The sequence below is a fragment of the Pinus tabuliformis genome, chromosome 9 (assembly GCF_031772625.1).
Source record: "Pinus tabuliformis cultivar Carrire ecotype Pingquan chromosome 9, CPIR1, whole genome shotgun sequence".
NCBI lineage: Eukaryota > Viridiplantae > Streptophyta > Pinopsida > Pinales > Pinaceae > Pinus > Pinus tabuliformis.
The window spans coordinates 1,277,188,955-1,277,207,737 of NC_142307.1; the positions used below are offsets into that span (position 1 = coordinate 1,277,188,955).

General features: G+C 41.4%; 1 protein-coding gene across 8 annotated transcripts in view; it reads right to left on the reverse strand.

Annotated features, from left to right (window-relative positions):
• Positions 1–18,783, reverse strand: part of LOC149153217 (GTP 3',8-cyclase-like) — a 210,664-nt gene that overhangs the window by 55,275 nt on the left and 136,606 nt on the right. For 4 of the 8 annotated variants that reach the window (XM_089439956.1, XM_089439954.1, XM_089439958.1 and 1 more), the window contains 3 exons: positions 6,762–6,811; positions 6,380–6,465; positions 5,884–5,952 (listed from right to left, as the gene is read on the reverse strand). In XM_089439956.1, the coding sequence (XP_089296082.1) occupies positions 5,927–5,952; positions 6,380–6,465; positions 6,762–6,811 (162 nt within the window). In that variant the 3' untranslated portion in view covers positions 5,884–5,926. The remainder of the gene's footprint in view (positions 1–5,883; positions 5,953–6,379; positions 6,466–6,761; positions 6,812–18,783) is intronic. The other 4 variants (XR_016262637.1, XR_016262636.1, XM_089439957.1 and 1 more) reach the window with 2 other exon arrangements.

Here is an 18,783-nt window from a genome sequence, read left to right on the forward strand (position 1 = left end):
TTAGTTCTCCTGTGAGGTCTGGATGATGTATTCTCCATGACGGTTATGTAGCAAGATGATTAGCTCTCCTGTGAGGCCTGGATGATGTGTTCTCCATGGCGATTGTGTAGCAGGATGATTAGTTCTCCTGTAAGGACAGGATTGATTAAGTTCTCCTGTCGAGGCATCCCACCCATGCAGTCTGGGACTCATGGGAAGTACCTATCATTTGATTAATGAGCAAGGAAATGAGGATAGGGACCATAGTAGTACCGATGGACGCATCGTTGTATCTACTGTACTCCCTTTGCTAGGATGACCTTCATTGATCTAGGATCAATGATACTAGTCTGGGACTAGTTGTAGGAGTTGTACCTACTATGACGCTAACTTCGGGTCGGTTGAGACTGGTCTAGGACTAGTGGTACATACTCTGAGACTAACCTCAGGTCAGTACAGGACTGGTATGGGACCAGTGAGAGTGGTACATACTATGACGCTGACTTCGAGTTGGTTGAGATTGGTCTGGGACCAGTGGTACACTCTCTGAGACTGATGATACTGGTCTGGGACCAGTGGTAGGAGTGGTACCCACTATGATGCTGACTTTGGGTCGGTTGAGACTGGTCTGGGACCAGTGGTACGCACTCTGAGACTGACTTCGGGTCAGTGGAGAATGGTATGAGACATTCTCGATCAATTCTTCTTCTTCATAGTTCAGCAGAGCTAAGTTGAGTAGAGCAGAGCAGAGCCAGCAGAGCAGAGCTGAGTAAAGCTAAGCAGAGCAGAGCTGAGCCAACAGAGCTGAACAGAGCCACCAGAGTTGAGCAGAGCAGTGTAGGGCACTGATGGTAGAGACAGTACACTCGGACATATGGATCAGCGAATGGAGTTCTCCCTAGTTGAGAGGGAGTGTTAAAATTGGCAACTAGGGCCAAACTCCATGTGGGTCATCTTATTTATGGCAGCTGATATTTTTATTGGATCCCTCTCATCGAGAGGTGTAGGATTGATCTAAAGATCATCCGGTTCTGATAAGTATTTATAAAGTTATGAATTTATTTTAATTATGGAATTATTATCAAGCTGACTAGCAACTTGAGTAGGCTCAGAAGCCCAATAGACATGCCTATTCATCATCTACATTTTAGTATAAGTAGAAGAGGATTTGAAGTCATCTACACATCCTCTACATGTGTGATCTTCTCTCCACGTCTTGGGTTTTTGGAGAAGGAAAAACACATAGAGGATACGTTGGCCCAAGGGTGATGCCCTAACCGCAGGAAGCCGCAGGCATATGAGGATGATCTACGCAGCACACAGGCTCTAATACGTTGTCCAGAATACACAGGCCCTAATCTACGCAGTCAAGAGGGCTCCCATATACGCAGATCATGATGGAGACTTACACGCTATACATGAGAGGAACGCAACACAGTTCACACATGGATTACACGTTGTCATAAAGACAATATACGCACAGCTATGCCCTATACGCTGTGCAGGCAATGATGGTAAACACTGTCATATATACATCATGGCAAACGCTGTCATGAAGACAATATACGCACAGCTATGGAAACCTTATATGCTGTGCAGGCAATGAACGCATCAACGCAGTCAATGATAAACGCTGCTCGTGGATATGCATCAACGCAGTCAATGATAAACGTTGCTCGTGGAACGCATCAATGTAGTCAATGAAATACGATGCTTGTGGATACGCATCAACGTAGTCAATGATAAACGCTGCTCGTGGAATGCATCAATGCAGTCAATAAGATACGCTGCTCGTGGATACGCATAAATGCAGTCAATGATAAACGCTACTCATGAGGCACTTAGTCGCAGTCCTGAGGTGTAGCCACTATCAATGCATGGAGCTGCAGTCACGAGAAGAGGAGCCGCAGTCAACGCATGGAAGCCGCAGTCACATAGAAGGAAGCCACAATCGGATCAGCATTGAGATGAGATGTGTCTAAGGGTTCAAGCTGCCTCCTCGAATGGGTTAAGGAGCAGTAGAACCAAGGTTGGTCACCCTCTCAGCATACCTATAGATTGAAGGTATTCTCGAATGGAGAGAGCAGCAAAGAAAGGATGAAGCCTGAGCATCTTGGCATATCTATCTCGGATAGATGACAAACTTTGGATACTCATGTAGCAGAGTCTTGGTGATGATCACTGTGGTATTACTTCACAGTGAGCAGTATGACGAAGCAGTGTTACAGTCTATAAGGAGAAGCAGTTTTAATGTTCAGCATAATAAAGAAATAATATAGTCATGGGCATCATAATGATGCATGAAGCATAATGATCATGGGCAGCATGATGTATGAGATCATGAGCAGCATGATGATGCATGATGCAGCATGAAGGTGTCACACGGTAATGTGCAGCATATGAACAAGAGGCAGCACTACGAGAATCAGTTGAAGCAAAATGTCTTCAACTGATCTCTTCATTATAGGAAATGATCTATGCTCAGATCTAGATAAGTCAAAGTGTTGACTTTTGTTGTAAATGTACTATCTCTCTCACTCTCTCTGCTAAATTTTGAAGAACATAAAAGAAGAATTGACCAAGGGTTTCCCCACATTGTGGGGTTTGTCCCTGGCTAGCGCCACATCTTGTGTCCTCTTGTCTTGGCTTGTCTTCTGCGACTTATATTTATGTTCTATCTGCAATTTACCTTAATGCTGATGTGATTGCTAACTGTGAAAATTTAAACAAATTGCTCTAGCATAGAACATACCTAAAATTAACAACATGAGATCTCCAAGACCCAGAAATCGTTTGGGGAAATTCCACCCGGATGGAGAGATATTAAAATGATTAATATTTTTAATATTTTTAGTGGGGTTCCTAAGTCTAAACATAGTAAAATTATAATATTAATGTGTATTAATATAATATGGGTGAGAAAGTTCTAAATAACGAGGATAAAGCCAGATCTAATCTTAGTCGTTGATTAGGGACTTAATATCGGTCGTTGAATGATCAACAGAAAAAGTCTAAGAGGAGGCTTGAGGGTCAGTTGGAGATACACCAAGAAATTTGAGAGATGAGTCAATTCGATTTTCTGAGGCGTGGTTTGCTGAGGAAATCGAACAAGTGATCAGTTGCAGTGAGGGCCAGCTCAGTAGGAGGCCGAGGAATACATATCGAAGAGGCAGCAGAGTGCCGGAAGAGGCAGTGCAGAGCCTTGGAGGACTGACGCAGAGGTAGCAAGGGTTGACGCAGAGGTTGAGGAGGCCAACGCAGAGGACGCAGAGGACCAAGACGCTGACACAAAAGGCTTCAGAGGTTGCGCTAAGGTGATTCAGTGGGATAGACTAAGAGCTGAGAGGCTGACGCAGAGCCAGAGAGGGTGACATAGTCCCTAAAGGGGTGACAGTTCCAGAGAGTGTGTGGAGCAGCTTTCACTATCCAGCACAAGGAATAGCCAAAGTCACTGTGGGATCGTTCATCCAGTAGCTGATCAGCGAAAATATCTGTCTCTGGATAGAGGTATTGCTGCCAAGGAAATTCTCTGAAGGGTGAGCCATTTCTGGCACCCTAGTTGTATTCAGAATCTGCTTAATAATAAAACCCTCTATATGCTGCACCGATTTTCCCACATTGGGTTTTTCCGGGGACGATTGTCCAAAAATAACAGTGTCCCTTTTGTTGTCTCAGTTTATTTCAGTTGTTGATCTGTATGTTTGTGAAGGCTGCAATTGTGTTTATTTCGATATTTATGCATATAAATAACTTGTTAATGTAAAAGACAAGTAGGAGATAATAAACCAGATATTGCAATAGGGGTTTCTGATGTATTAGATTCAGAAATTTTCAGAATTTGGATATATAATAAAGGTTGATTTTGGATATTCCGATATTGCTATTTTCATTATGTGATCATTCATGAGTAAATGTGATGTAAATTTAATCATAGTGTTTAAACTTTAAATGTAATAAATTATAATGTATCATGTATGCTTTATGATTGCACATAACATTTCTTAAATATCCTTATATATATATATATATATATATATATCGCGTTTCCCCATTTCCAAAATTTGGGGGGTCACATTTCGTACCCGTGCCCGTTTCGGAAATTCGTACCCGTTTCCCCGTATCATGCAACTTAGCATAATGGATATCCTAATCCCATAAAGAAGGCTAGCACTTTGATTCTTATATACAGTAGCTTGATACCTAAGTTACCGGAAATGCCTGAAGAATTTGCCAGAAACTCGGATCCCCATTTCCGATACGGAAACGGATACGATCCTTGTACGAAACATTATAAAAACGTTTTTGTACCATTTCAAAAAATCATAAACTTCAGATTTGGAATTGGATACGTTTCCAAGGGTTTTAAATTTTTTTGGATCCGTTTCCGGATTTCCAGATTTCCGAAAACAGATCCACGAAAATCGTGATCGGAATCCACCCTTAAAATGTTAAAAAGCATGAAAATTTGTATAGCCATAAATAAATAATAAAAATGAAGAAATCAAATTTGCAAATAAACTCACTATAAACGCAGTGTTAGAACGTCTCTTCTAAATCTTTAGAAACAACGTCGCTCCATTTATTTGTCATGGATTCTTACTAAGAAAAAGATAGATGTTCAAAAATGCAAACAAAAGGGTTTGATGAATGTCTTTGTAAAGAGATTTATTTGAGCGATTGATTTTCAGTTTGGTTAACGTTTTGTTAATTGTCATTGATTTTGCTCTTGATTTCATAAATCCCTCCAATATAATAAATCTTCTCTAGCCAACCTTTCTCCTGCATATAGTTAAGAGACCATGCTGATGTTGAGAAGATTGAAATGTTCAAATAGGACTTGACAGAATATCCCAATAATCCCATGGGCATTTTAATTGTCATGCAAGGAAGATATATATCATTTGCAGTGCATGACACGTTCTTTGAAGGAGTTGGACCTGAAAGCACAAAGGCTAGAACATTTCTGATTACTTTACTAATGATGATGATGATATGTTGAATGTTATAATAATCACTAATGATGATGACAATGTTTATGCTGAAATGATGATGATGATTTGTTTATGTTGAATTCATGATGATGATTATGTATTTTTAGATATAGATTCTAGATTCTAAAAGATGAATGGTAATATGAACAATATATATATATATATATGCATGTCGTTTCCTTGCTGTATCGTATCCAGATTTTTTGAAAATTTACTGTATTCGTTTCAAGCCCCGTATCTGTATCCGTTCTTATATCCATTTCAATGCAACTTAGCTTGATACTGATGCTTTTCTACAAAGATTTCTTCATCTACATAGAAATTGAGGCTAGTTTCTCCTAAAATAGTGAGGAAATAAAGAGCTGTAAATATATTAGTCCTGCACTAAATTAAATATAGTGTCTGTCTTAAAAATATTAGATAAGTCCTTAGGATATAAATGTGACATACTATAACATTATTTTCTACTTGTATTAAAGATATTTGGTGGTTACATGGGCCTTCATCATATAAAAAGGGCACCACACTCCAGGAAAATCAAGCAGTTGAACTTCAGTTATAGATTATATTCTATCCTGACAGTTAGAAGAATGTCTCTCTATAGTCCATCTTGCTTCACGTCCTTCTCTTTCCACTTCTGCTCATATCAGGAATTGCTGAGACATGCTAATGGAAACAACTTGAAGACACATGTATATACTTTGTTCCATTGCAACTCAGTCTGTAATTTACTAAAAATCTTATAACTGATGTCTCATGAGTTGTTAAATTCAACAAAAAATTAAAGGATGAGATTATATATTGACATGCGAAATGATAGACCACGTGTATGTCCAATAATGTATCCAAGTTTCATCTTTCTAACATGAAAAAGATTAACTGTGCACAAAGTGGATGAATCTTCCAAACATACCGCTGCCCCTATTATCTCTTGCAATCCTTGATCATCCACACCTTTACGTATCGCATCCCTCAGACTTACCTGCCATGATGTCAAAAATGATATTTTCATTAGATTTCAGTAAACATACAACTGAAGGAAATCCATCAATAAAAAATAACTTATTATTCTCAAAATCAATACCATATGTCTCAAGCCGGAGCTTCTAAACAAACATTCTGGAATTTTCCATTCCCAAGGTGTTGAGTAAAATAACTACAACAAATCAAAATTCTCTATTTGAACAGGTAATTTATAAACAAGGAAAGATAGAAAATAGAAATTGTAGGGGTTTTCATCATTAACTGTTGGATTTTAATCAGGTCATCGTGGGAGACAGTGATACAGTATCAGTAAGGTATGTACTATGTACATCGTATACACAAATTGTGCAAGGAGTTGTTATATCATCAAAGGCGGAGAAGAAAACGTATCTCTGCATCCAGCAATGGTGGTAAACATGATATACCTTGTATGATGAAATCCACTCCCAATCTATCTTCTGTCTCAGATATGCTTGGGTTGCAGGGAAAGAAGCACAGAGACAAGGATTTCCTGCAGGAAGGACCATCTGTGCTATAAGCAGTGTTTAATTCCATTTTCTAGTGTAGTGTGCTTACTCTAATAAAAGGACAGGACACACATCCATTAGGATTTAATTGATTCTCATTCTCAGATTCAACATCAAACACAAGGATTACTGTCTTACATCAGGAGGCAAACTAACAATTTTTCAGTAGAAAAATGGTAGAAATGGAGGAGCATACCTTTACCATCATGTTCCAGAACAGAAATAGGATACTGAGTAGTGAAAAAGCACATCCTATGTGGGAAAAATAAACTCACAATACCTTAGACTAGAAGAAAAAACAGATTGAATACTTTCTGAACAGCTTATTCCCTGAAAACAAATGCCACTTTAGTTGGCTTTCTGGAGGTTGTCAAAATCACGAGGGTGAAAGCAGCTAAAGCCATAGAAAAAAATAAATAAATAAAAAATGAAAGCTTATATTCCAAACTCTAGAATCAAATTGACGGGAAAAGGTTGGTACAACTATAATTTCAATAAACAGTTGGCTTCATTGAGTGCAGTTCAGTTTTCATTTTTCCACTCACCAAAACATTTGTCAACAAATCGACAAACTGAAAGCTGAAGATATAGCAATCATAAAAGCAACAGGACATTGGAAAAAAAAAAAAAAACCTTATGTTCATATTCAAAAAGGGGAAATGCTTGAATGATAAAGCATATCAATGGATTGTGTGAAAGGCAGTGTGGATACACAAGGAGAATAGAGAAAAATGAATAACACACCACCTATTCTTCCTTAAATAGCAGAACCCCATTCAATATCCATGAGAAACTGTCCTAAACCCTCGAATTACCAGTACACAAGGCTTTGGAATGTAATGAGAACAATAAACAGACACAAAGAAGCATCAACCAGACTCCAGCGGATGTCCTCCTATTTATGGCCAGGCTGCAGTAGGTATGACTCTAGACATCCATCTTGGACAGTTGACAGTTGTGGATGACAATTGATGCTGCACATCTGCATTTGTAACCCTGAATATTTCTAGAATCTATATCATCTCAATAGTGGCTTCCTAGGTATCACTTTCGCAATGCTATTTTGTTAAAGCATATCTTTCTTTTTCCTAATATTTTTCTATTTTCAACCAAGACGCTAAAGGACTTCCTTGACCATATATATCATGCATACTTTCATTTCCCATTGACTGTTTTTTAGTCATCCATAGACATTAATGTAATATTTTTCTTAAATAACTTGTGGATGAGCAAAACTCCATGCTTCCTCTCAGGAAGTGGTGAACCCTAGCTTCAACGTCTTTCTTGAAGATGAAGATCTGTATGCAGCCAGAAGACAGGTCTTAGAGTGGGAGATCATTTGGGTCTCCATTTTCAATAAGTGGATAAACCCTGTAAAAAGAATCTAATTACAGTATGATATACTTTTGACTGTTTTATTTTCCTACTTGGTCCAGGAACAATAGTAAATACTCGTGTTCCATCAAGTTTCTGGGACGGGGTGTTGAGAACTCCATTAGGGCAGCATTAGGGCAACTTAATCTTGATTTCTCTTACTTGACATTTACCTGTGATATTGTATTATTCTTCTGTTGATTGTATTAACGTCCTTCTCATCAAATAGATGCCAAAAACATGAATATCACAACCATACAAAATGAACACAAGATGTAGGCACTCAGCCAGTGCAAAACCCCTCTTCTAGGGGAAAACCCAGAAATTATTCTTCTCTTCTTTAGAATCAAATCAAATCATTGATTTGGGGTAGCATCGGATGTGCTCTAAGCCTCAAATTTTGCAGGGAGGCTTGGGCACATGCATTCCAAAGAACCCAGAAACCATTTTGGGAAATTCCACCCAGAGACGATTATATTAAAATAATTAATATTTTTAATGGAGTTCCTAAGTCTAAACTTAGGAAAATTAAAATATTAATGGGTATTAATCTAATTGTGGGTGAATCATCTAGATAAAGACAGAGAGCAGTCAAATGATGATCCACTGGTCCAGCCACTTCGACCAACAGAAACTAGCACCAGTATTTCTCCTAAAGATAAAACTCCAGAGGTATCGCAACAGGTGGAGTCTCAGGAAGAGGAGGAGCAGTTAGATATACCCACTACCAGTGGAAGAACGAGCCGAGAACTTCGACAGATACTATGGGATGCAAAGGATTTCGTTGGTGCGCCCAGGAACGAGAAAAGGGAGCGTAGACAGCCTGACAGATACCAAGCCTTGGTGGCTCAGGTTGGAGAACCCTCTAGTTTTCAGGAGGTCGTTCAGCATCAAGTATGGGTAGATGCTATGGTGGAGGAATACAGTTCCATAATGGTCAATGATGTTTGGGAAGTGGTACCTAGGCCTCATGACAGGTCAGTTGTAGGTTCGAGATGGATCTACAAAGTCAAATACGCTACAGATGGCAGTGTTGAAAAATACAAAGCCAGGTTTGTGGCTAAGGGGTATGCTCAGAAGGAAGGGATAGACTATGAAGAAACCTTCGCCCCAGTAGCCAGGTATACTTCTATTAGATCCGTGATATCCCTTGCAGCACAGATGGGGTGCGAGATTCACTAGATGGATGTCAAGACTGCGTTCTTGAACGGGGTGATAGAAGAAGAAGTATACATTGAACAATCAAAGGGTTTTGAGACACATGAGAAGAAATCTCATGTATGCAGGTTGAAGAAAGCCTTTTATGGGCTTAAACAGACGCCTAGAGCATGGTACGATTGAATTGATGGTTACTTGCAAAAGATGGGATTCATCAAGAGTGACACAGATCCTAACTTCTATTATCTGGTTGTAGAGAATGAGCCTCTAATCCTGGTGTTATATGTGGATGATCTTTTTCTAATTGGCTCATCCACGCTCATCAAATATTGCAAGGAAAACCTAGCTACAGAATTCGACATGAAGGATTTGGGACGGATGCATTATTTCCTGGGGTTGGAAGTTTGGCAGCAGAAGGGTGGGATTTTCCTTGGACAAGGGAGATACGCTACAGAGATTTTGAAAAGGTTCAAAATGCAGGACTGTAGACCTATGGCTACTCCAATGATTACCAATTGGAAGAAGATTGATGCATCTAAAGATAAAGAAGTTGATCCCACCTTGTATAGGCAACTCATAGGGTCCCTAATGTATCTGGTCAATACCAGGCCAGACATTTGTTATGTTGTCAACACCCTTAGTCAGTTCATGGTGGAACCAAAGAGGGCGCACTAGGCAGCAGCAAAGCATGTTCTCAGATATATACGAGGAACAGTCGAGCATGGACTAATGTACACCCAAGGCAATGACATCAGGCTGAGTGGGTTCACTGATGCAGATTGGGCTGGAAGTTCAGTAGATCGGAAAAGTACCTTTGGGTACTGTTTCAACATTGGATCGGGAATGACCTCCTAGTGTAGTAGGAAATAGAAATCCGTAGCTTTGAGCTCAGCTGAAGATGAATATATGGAAGCTAGCACAGCTTCATGTGAAGCCATATGGCTTAGGAAATTGCTTGTGAATCTATTCAGGAGAAGGATGGAAGCGACCAATATTTTGTGTGATAATCAAAGTTGCATCAAGCTCTCTGAGAATCCAGTTTTTCATGATCGGTCGAAGCACATTGACATTAGGTGTCACTTTATCAGAGACTGTGTCCAAGAAGGGGTAGTATAGTTAAGGTACACCCCGACAAGAGAACAGGTGGCAAACATTCTCACCAAGGCTCTAGGAAGAACAAAGTTTGTTTATTTCAGGGAGAAGATGGGGATGGTTAAGAATCCATTTCAATAGCAGAAGCGGATAGTATAGAGAGTTGCAGTGTCGCAGTTAGCAGTGGCAGTGTTATGGGCAGCAGTACAGGATGCAACAGTGCAATGGATGAAGGGCAGCAGGCCAAGCATCAGCAGCACAGAGGACCTATGTCGTGGATCAGTGTGATGCTTCTATTCAGAACTATTGCTAGAGCACATTCCTCGCTAAGAGGGAGTGTTGATTTTTGGTAGCATCGAATGTGATCTAACTCTGAAATTTTGTGGAGGGGCTAGAATACATGAGATCTCCAAGACCCGGAAATCGTTTGGAGAAATTCCACCCGGATGATGAGTTATTCAAATAATTAATATTTTAATGGGGTTCCTAAGTCTAAACTTAAAAAAATAAAAATAATAATGGGTATTAATAAAGATATGGGTGAGAAGCTTCTAAGAGACGAGGATCAAGTCTGTTTTAATGTTACCCGTTGATTAGGGACTTAATCTCAGCCGTTGATTCATCAACAAGAAAAGTATAAGAGAAGACTTGAGAGTCATTTGGAGACACACCAGGCAAATACTCAGTAACATGAGGGAAATCAATTCTCAAGGAGAAAAAGTTCGATTTTAGAGGGAGAGTTGCAGGGTGAAGGAAGAGGAGGGCATCAACATGAGTCAGAGACTGAGGAAGAGGTGACACAGAGCATCCTAGACACAGCGCAGAGGGAAGATCAAAGAGACAGTGCAGCTAGAGACGTAGTCCTCACGTAGAAGTGACGCAGAGAAGGACAGAGGGTCTCCTGGGTGTCAGAACTTCTCCGGGAAGAGAAGGAAAACTGTCTCAAGTGTTTTTCTCAGAAGTGTCTCAATATTCTATAGAATCATTCCTTGTAAAGAGATTGTTGCTGAAGATTAATAAATAAACCCTCATCTGTTGCACCGTTTTCCCGCATTGGGTTTTTCCAGGGACAATTGTCCAAAAATAACTGTTGACGTGATTGATTCTTATGCTTGTATATCACTGTTATTTTCTCTATGCTATTATTTTATAACTACAATAGAATTTATTTTAATGTTTACTGGAGGGTTTTGTAAATAACTTATTGTGGAAAATAAGTAGGAGAAATAAATCAGTTACAATAGTAGAATTTCGTGTTAGAAACTTTCACACTTCCTCCTCCAGTGTTGACCTTTTCTGGCCTTCTCTTGCCATTTCAGCCCCCGACCTACCTTCCTAGCCTATTTATCCCCCAACACTGGCCTTCCTCGGCCTCGCGTTGCCCTTCCTTGGTCATTTTCTGCCCTAATATTGCCCTAAACCCTGATTTGAATATTTTAAAATTGATTCCTTAGTGGTTTTACAGGTTTAAGGTCTGCAAAATTTTTATTTCCAAGTGGCATCTTCATTCAAAAAATTTGGGCCACTTGGGCAAGTGCTTCTACAAGGCTTGAGGCCTAGGGTTTGACCTCTAAATTTTTATTGCTTGACAAGTGTTAAGTGTAATAATCAAAAGATGATCCAAAAAATGAGTCCCTCCTCCCTTTATATTTTCTCTCCATCCTTCTAGACTCCTTTTAATATTATTTTATTGGTGGGGGCCATTTTCCATTTAGTTATTTTTTCCACCATTTTAATAAAATAATAATTTGCTGCCAATCTGCAATAAAATAATACTTTCCACCTTTCTCCAAAATACTAGTTGTCCCCTTTTAATTAATATTACCAAAATTGGGCAAAATTTCCATGCTCACAAAATTGGGGATATTATAGTTCTCCCAACCAAGAATTGTTTGTCTTCAAGCAATGCCCGAACAAACACTCTCTCTATCAACTGACCCAAATGGCTACTGCAAACGATACCGGGGTCCCAAATGTGCCACTAAGTCATCCCTATCCCTAACACTATCCTGGCATGAAGGAGTCCCTCGATGCCAGGGTCCCAAGCCATCCTAATCAACGTGTAGCACCCCTTGCTCCACTCACTGCCCAACCTAGTATAGGCACCTGAAGCCCTCTGCATACTGTCAGTAAGTAGGGCATCATGATAATATAAAGCTCTGATCAACTCGTCGTGCAGCTGCTCTATTCAGTCACCCATCTCATGCACTCCAAAGGTGGACTCCTGAAGACACATTCCAACCCCATTGGAGATGAATCCTCGCCCGCATGAGCTTCTCCTAATCTCCTCCTATTAATCATCCCTCCATGCTGGTGAAATCCCGCACGCCAACAGCGAATCACTAAAATCGAATGGAAGATCGGAATGATCTCCCCCTATCAAAATCAGCTCATCCCTAAGGGTAGTTGAATTGTCAAGTACTATGACGCCAAGGTCCCATGCCCATTGCAGGAAAAAACTATCTTGTTGACCCTGTGACACTCTGGTCATGACTAACTGCCCAACATGCTCGTACCAGAGCCTCCTGTCTTGTAACTCTCAGCCATAATATAAGCGATGATCGAGGCTATGACCAACGTGCCCAAGCGACTCAGCAATGCCAGAGCCTATCACTCCATGGCTGGCCCAAATCCTGTGCAACAACCTGCCTCACCATATGATGAAGACCTCGTTGTTCCCTCATGTGTCAGCCTGAGAATGAACTAGATCACCTGCTATCCTAACCATACTCACTAAGAAATGGAGTGTCCCACCAATTGACTGGATCCCTAAATCCCATAGCCATACTAGAGGTCCACAACTCCCAATCCTCACCGCCTGCTGCAGTGACATGCAACTAGCTACTAGAACTCCTTTATGCCTTATCTCTGACCCCTGTATGTATCCAATAAATGGGCACCAAGCATCAAGATTCTGGCCCGCGTATGACAAACAACTCTGCTCCTTCCAAACCAAACAATGAAATCTACTATCCCAGCTTCTGATGATGTACCTGGATACTGCCTGGAGCCTAGGCATCCTCCTGCCAATGAGGACTACCCTGCCTTGAACCTTGTGCCCACATAACACCTCGAGTTGTCCTACCAACAGTGCACCCTGCAGCTCACTCACGGTCACCTCCCTCAACTTGCAAGTGCACCCATTAGCTCATGCCCTGAACAAATTCCACCACCAAGAAGTCTCTCCTTGGATACCCTATGTCCCAACTAACTGTCTCGAGCAAGCCTGTCGTGTCCTGCTACTCGTGGTGAAGGTATCAAGGGACAACACCCAACTCTTTTGCGCCTGCAAACAATGTAGAAGTGAGAGAGTCGCGCGAGTCCCCATGGATATCATCAAATGAGGTTCATCGACATCCTGATCAATCCTAGGTGAGCGATGCCCAACGCCATGCCTATAGTCTCTATCAGGTTGTCTCCCTGGTGATAATGTTCCAAAATCCCAATGGGAAGCATCACACCCTATGTTGCAGGAAACGTGGGGCAGAAGGGCGTTTCCTTACGGAAACGGGTACGAAACGCTGAAACGCGTTTGGTACGGCCTTGAAACGCGTTTCAGGCCGTACTGCCACGTTTCACGAAACTGAAACGTGGCCAGTACGGCCTGAAACGCGTTTCAGGGCTGTACGACCCATGTTTCAGCATTTACTTGTGTTTATTTTATTTTATTTGTTTTCTAATCTATTCTTACGTTAGCCTAGTGACTTCTAGTTGCTTCTAGATCCCTGTCTAAAGTTATAAAAGTGAACTTTGCCCTAGTGTTGATATGCAGTTCGTGGTAATGTTAAATTCTTAAAGTAAAAGTGATATTCTCCTTTATTTTACATTTTCATCCTTTTACTTAAATTTTTAACATTACCATGAAATGACTCAGGATGTTTGAAAGTGGTTTCGCCCTCATTGGATTTCATATGGAGAAAGTAGAATTTTAGATCTCACTCAAAATCCAGCAGACTTATCTGTTTTTCAGGATTGGGGGGATTGCAATGTTTCCATTGGATTTTATCATGTACTAGGGTATGGAACTTGTATTTAATCAAGAGAACCAAGCCCTCTATGCAGGGGAGACTCCCAATAATCAAGAGAATGTAGGGTACTAGGGTATGAAACTTGTATTTAATCAAGAGCATTAAGGTCGTTCGACTATGTAGGAGGAGACTCCCAATCAAGCACGAGACAAGAAATTAGAAATTTCTCGTCGCTGATTTTGGATATTTCTATTTTCATTATGTGATTATTCATGAGTAAATGTGATGCAAATTTAGATACATATAGTTTATGCATTGACAATTGACAGTTTTATCATAATGTAATAAATTAGAATGTATCATATATGCTTTATGATTGCACATATTTCTTAAATGTCCTAATATATATATATATATTCGTGTTTCCCCGTTTCCAAAATTTGGGGAGGTCGCGTTTCGTATCGCTTCCCGTTTCGGAAACTCGTACCCGTTTCCCCGTTTCGTGCAACCTTGATCACACCTCACTACACACGGCCAAGCATCCATGCACTCACCTGCATAAGAACATGTATCTTCGTGCCCCTTGGGGCATGAATGCACCCAATTGCACACCTTTGTGCACTACTGTACACCACTACCATCCACCATATCATCTTGAATCATTTGGTATCCCTACTGCGATAAAGTAGTTGTCACGCCATGCAAAACCTTGAGGTGGTGTGAATTGCTCATCCTACTCCACAATGCAAGCCCGCACAACACGACACTCCTCCATGCACCTTTGTGCTCCTCTACAGGACACTGAATTCTATTGATTTGGAGTAGCATCGGATGTGCTCTAGCCATGAAAATTGGTGGAGAGGCTAAGGTGCATGAGATCTCCAATACCCAAAAAGGGTTTGGGCAGATTCTAAACAGTTTGGGAGATATTAAAATAGTTAAAAATTGTAATGGAGTCCCTAAGTCTAAACTTAGGGAAAATAAAATATTAATGTGAATTAATATAAAACTATGTTAGAATGGTCCAAAAGTCATGGATCAAGCCAGATCTAATCTTAGCTGTTGACTAGGGACTTAATCTCGGTCGTTGATTTGTCAACGAGAAAATTATAAGAGGAGGCTTGAGGGTCACTTGGAGAACACACCAAGAGATCAAGATTTCGACTTTCTGGGGCTGGGTTTGCTGAGAAAGTTGAGAGAGCGATCTGGAGTTGCAGCTAAGGGGAAGTGAATACAAAAGCAGAGAGGCATAGATAGTGTCGGGAGGATCAGCGCAGCAACTAGGAAAGCTAATGCAGAGGGCAGAAGTCGAAACTATCGGGAACAGCCGGAACTGCCAAGAACTGCCAAAACTGTCGGGAAGCTGACGCAGAGAACAGAAGTCGGAACTGTCGGGAACAGCCGGAACTACCGGGAACTGCCGAAACTGTCGGGAAATCTGACGCAGAGGGCAGAAGCTGGAACTGCCGGGAACAGCTAAAACTACCGGGAACTACCGGAACTACCAAGAAAGCTGACGTAGAGGGCAGAAGCCGAAACTGCCGAGAAAGCTGACGCAAAGGGCAGAAGAGGCTGACACAGTCCCTAGAGGCTGACGCTGGGGTTTTTCATGGGGTAGATTGGAGCTGAGGAGCTGTCGGAGTGTTTATCTGGGGTTTCAGTCGGAGCATCTATCTTCGAAGAAGAGGTACTACTGCCGAGATTTGTCTCTGTTGGGTGAGCCAGATTGGGCACCCAAATTGTATTCTGAAACTGCTTAATAAATCAAACCCTCAGATAGCTGCACCGGTTTTCCCGCATTGGGTTTTTCCAGGGACATTAGTCCAAAAATAACTGTCATTTGTGTGCTTGTTTCTGTTTCCTTCAGTTGATGATCTGTAATGTGTTGAGCATGTACTTGTGTTTATTTTCAGTATTTACATGGTAAATAACTTGTTAATTAATCAGAACAAGTAGGAAGGAATAAATCAGAAAGTACATGGAGGGTTTCTAACTGTTAGACTTAGAAACTCCAACAAATTCTGCGGCACGACTTTGTGCACCACTGAACACCTATGCCAACTACCGCACCACCCTTCCTTGGCCATCCCACATGCGTCTGTGCATCCACTACTCCGCTAGTGAATCCACTACATGCTAATGGAAATGGTACCACTGTGCCTAACCTCAGTAGCTCCTGCATCCAATATGCCAATAAGAGTGCAATGTCTCCATACAATGCCCGTCTAATGGCCCACTGATGGCACCTCCTCCGATTAGTGCTCGCCAGAGTATGTTGATCATCCTACAATCCCATGTATTCCCAACAGCCCCGGACAATCCGTGGTGCCCCCCTATCAATTCAACACGACACTAATGTTGATGGAGAGCTGAAAGCATGTGGGCGTTCAGTCACCAGATCCATCACACTGCTAATACCATCACTAACCAAGCCCATCTTGTGACAAGGAATCCCACCTGTGCAATCATACTCTTCTAGTAATCCATGACCTTTGCTAAAATGTAGCCATGGATGTACCCAACCGCCTAACCTGCTCCATCGAGAACAAGCTCAGTACCTCTCGCCATCCAATCCCAAAGGAAGGATCGAATGTACAATCTCCTGTGTACAGGACAAGCCCTCCATGCTAACGCGGTGCCATACTCAACTCAAGTCGTTGGACCCTGCTGACCCGGTCATCCCCTATGATCTATCTCGACAACTCCGCCTCTCTCAATCCAATGCATAAGGGTGAGATAATAACAATGTGGACCCCGTCAGCGTGCCTCTAAAGCGAACTGTGCTAAAATCCCAACATGTGCTCTCCGCACTGCCCCTCGCCAATGTTTATCCCCAAGGATGGTTGCGCATCCTCCTCCATCACGGCCTCAACTTGAGCCTCTAATTGCTCCTCCATTGACAACCCATCATATAAAACATCCTCACCAATCAGTTGTAGATGACGGTCGTCTGACAACTCTATCATAGATCTGGATGCCTTTGTACCTATCAGATCCTCATCCGGTGGAGATGTCTCCCGGCACCTCATCAACCTGTGGTGCGTTGTTATCACCTAAAAACTTGGTCATAACACTGGGTATCTCATCAATTGTCAGCATCTCAACAATGGGTGCATGCTCAAATATCTCCTTGCCAACCATGGCCCCTTCAACTACTTTTTCATCTTCTACCTTGATCCTCCTTATCATCCTTGCATAATTCCACTAAATTCCTACTGATTTGTGCATGTCTCTTAGTTGACGTAGCTCCCAAAAGGAGAGGGATGCCTGAATGTCATGTCCCAATCATTAGTATGCCCTCTAATTTGCTACCAATAACTCCACATCAATTGCAATCATGTCTTGCCATCATGACGCATTATCCATAACTTTGGGCATAGTGGATTTGTTGTATAATTAAGAATGGTCATGATTCTCAATTGTGGTATGAATTAGCTTCTCCCCCACATCAATCATCATTTTTTGCATCCTAACCACCTCATTTAAGGTCACTACCATGTTGTTTGATTTTAACCTTTCTTTGGATCCCATGATTTCCTAGCCTTTTATTTTCCTCTTGTCATCACTTGGCTTAAAGCCCACAGCTAGCCAAGAAAATGGCTTTGATACCACTGTAATATTCTTAACAGGAAATATTAAGTGATAACAACAAATAAAGCATAAACACGTAACCATAAAACTAACACACCAGCATAATGACAAATTGCACCAGAAATTGTACCAAGAGTTGAGCCATTTTATTAACTGAGAAAACAAGGTACATATAAATGAAGAAGAGGAACCTAGGCTTGCTACAACAAGCTAGTCAAGTCCCAGGTGAAAATGGAGTTGCCCAAGTGCTGGAAACTGCTCTCCCCAAGTCTCTGCGCTGGCCTAGTAAATTCTGCTACTACTGGCTGGAATGGAATTGGTGTTTCGACCCTCTAAACTGCTCAGAAAATTCCAAGAAATTAACTGGAGCCTCCTCACAAGGAACCTAGAATAACCTAGAAAAATCTCATGGACCCAAGTGGTGGAAATGGTCCTGGAGTGAATTGTGCCCTTCTCCAATAATTTTTGTTATTGGATGCTGACTAGAACACTGATTTCTGCCAGAAATACTGCCTAGAAAATTCTACGAAATTAACCCTGAGCTCCTCTCACCAAACCCACAAAAACCCAGAAAGGGTTTGCGCTAAATCCACCAACCCCCAGTGACCCCCAACAAGTGCAAATCACCCAATCTGGGCAGAAAACGCCCCACAGTTTGATATTACGGAATTATGCCCAAATCTACCACTGGCTAAATTCTCCCTTGATGTATACCTCCAATCTCCGACCCTTATCTCTCCACAATTATTCTCCCTTCTTCCCTTGCGCAAGCTAAGCCAGAAACCCCTACGCACTTCCAAATGAAGAGAATTTCGTCTCACAAATTTGTTGCTCTCTATCCTTGCAAAATCACCACAAAATTTCTGGCTCCAACTAGGAAAATCCTCTCACAAATAACCAAACTCTAACTCGTTGTATGTTGGGCCACAATGAATAACTCAAATTCCCTCTATGCCCAAGAAATACAAAGAGCTGGGAATATTGTTGTCAATGAAGCTCTATGAAAGCCCAGCAATGGACTCTCTGAATTCCCAACTAGGGAGGCACTTGAAGTCCTCTGAAGATGGGGTGGAATCCCGCCTGATATTTTTGTGCTAAACAACACTCTACCCTTGTGCT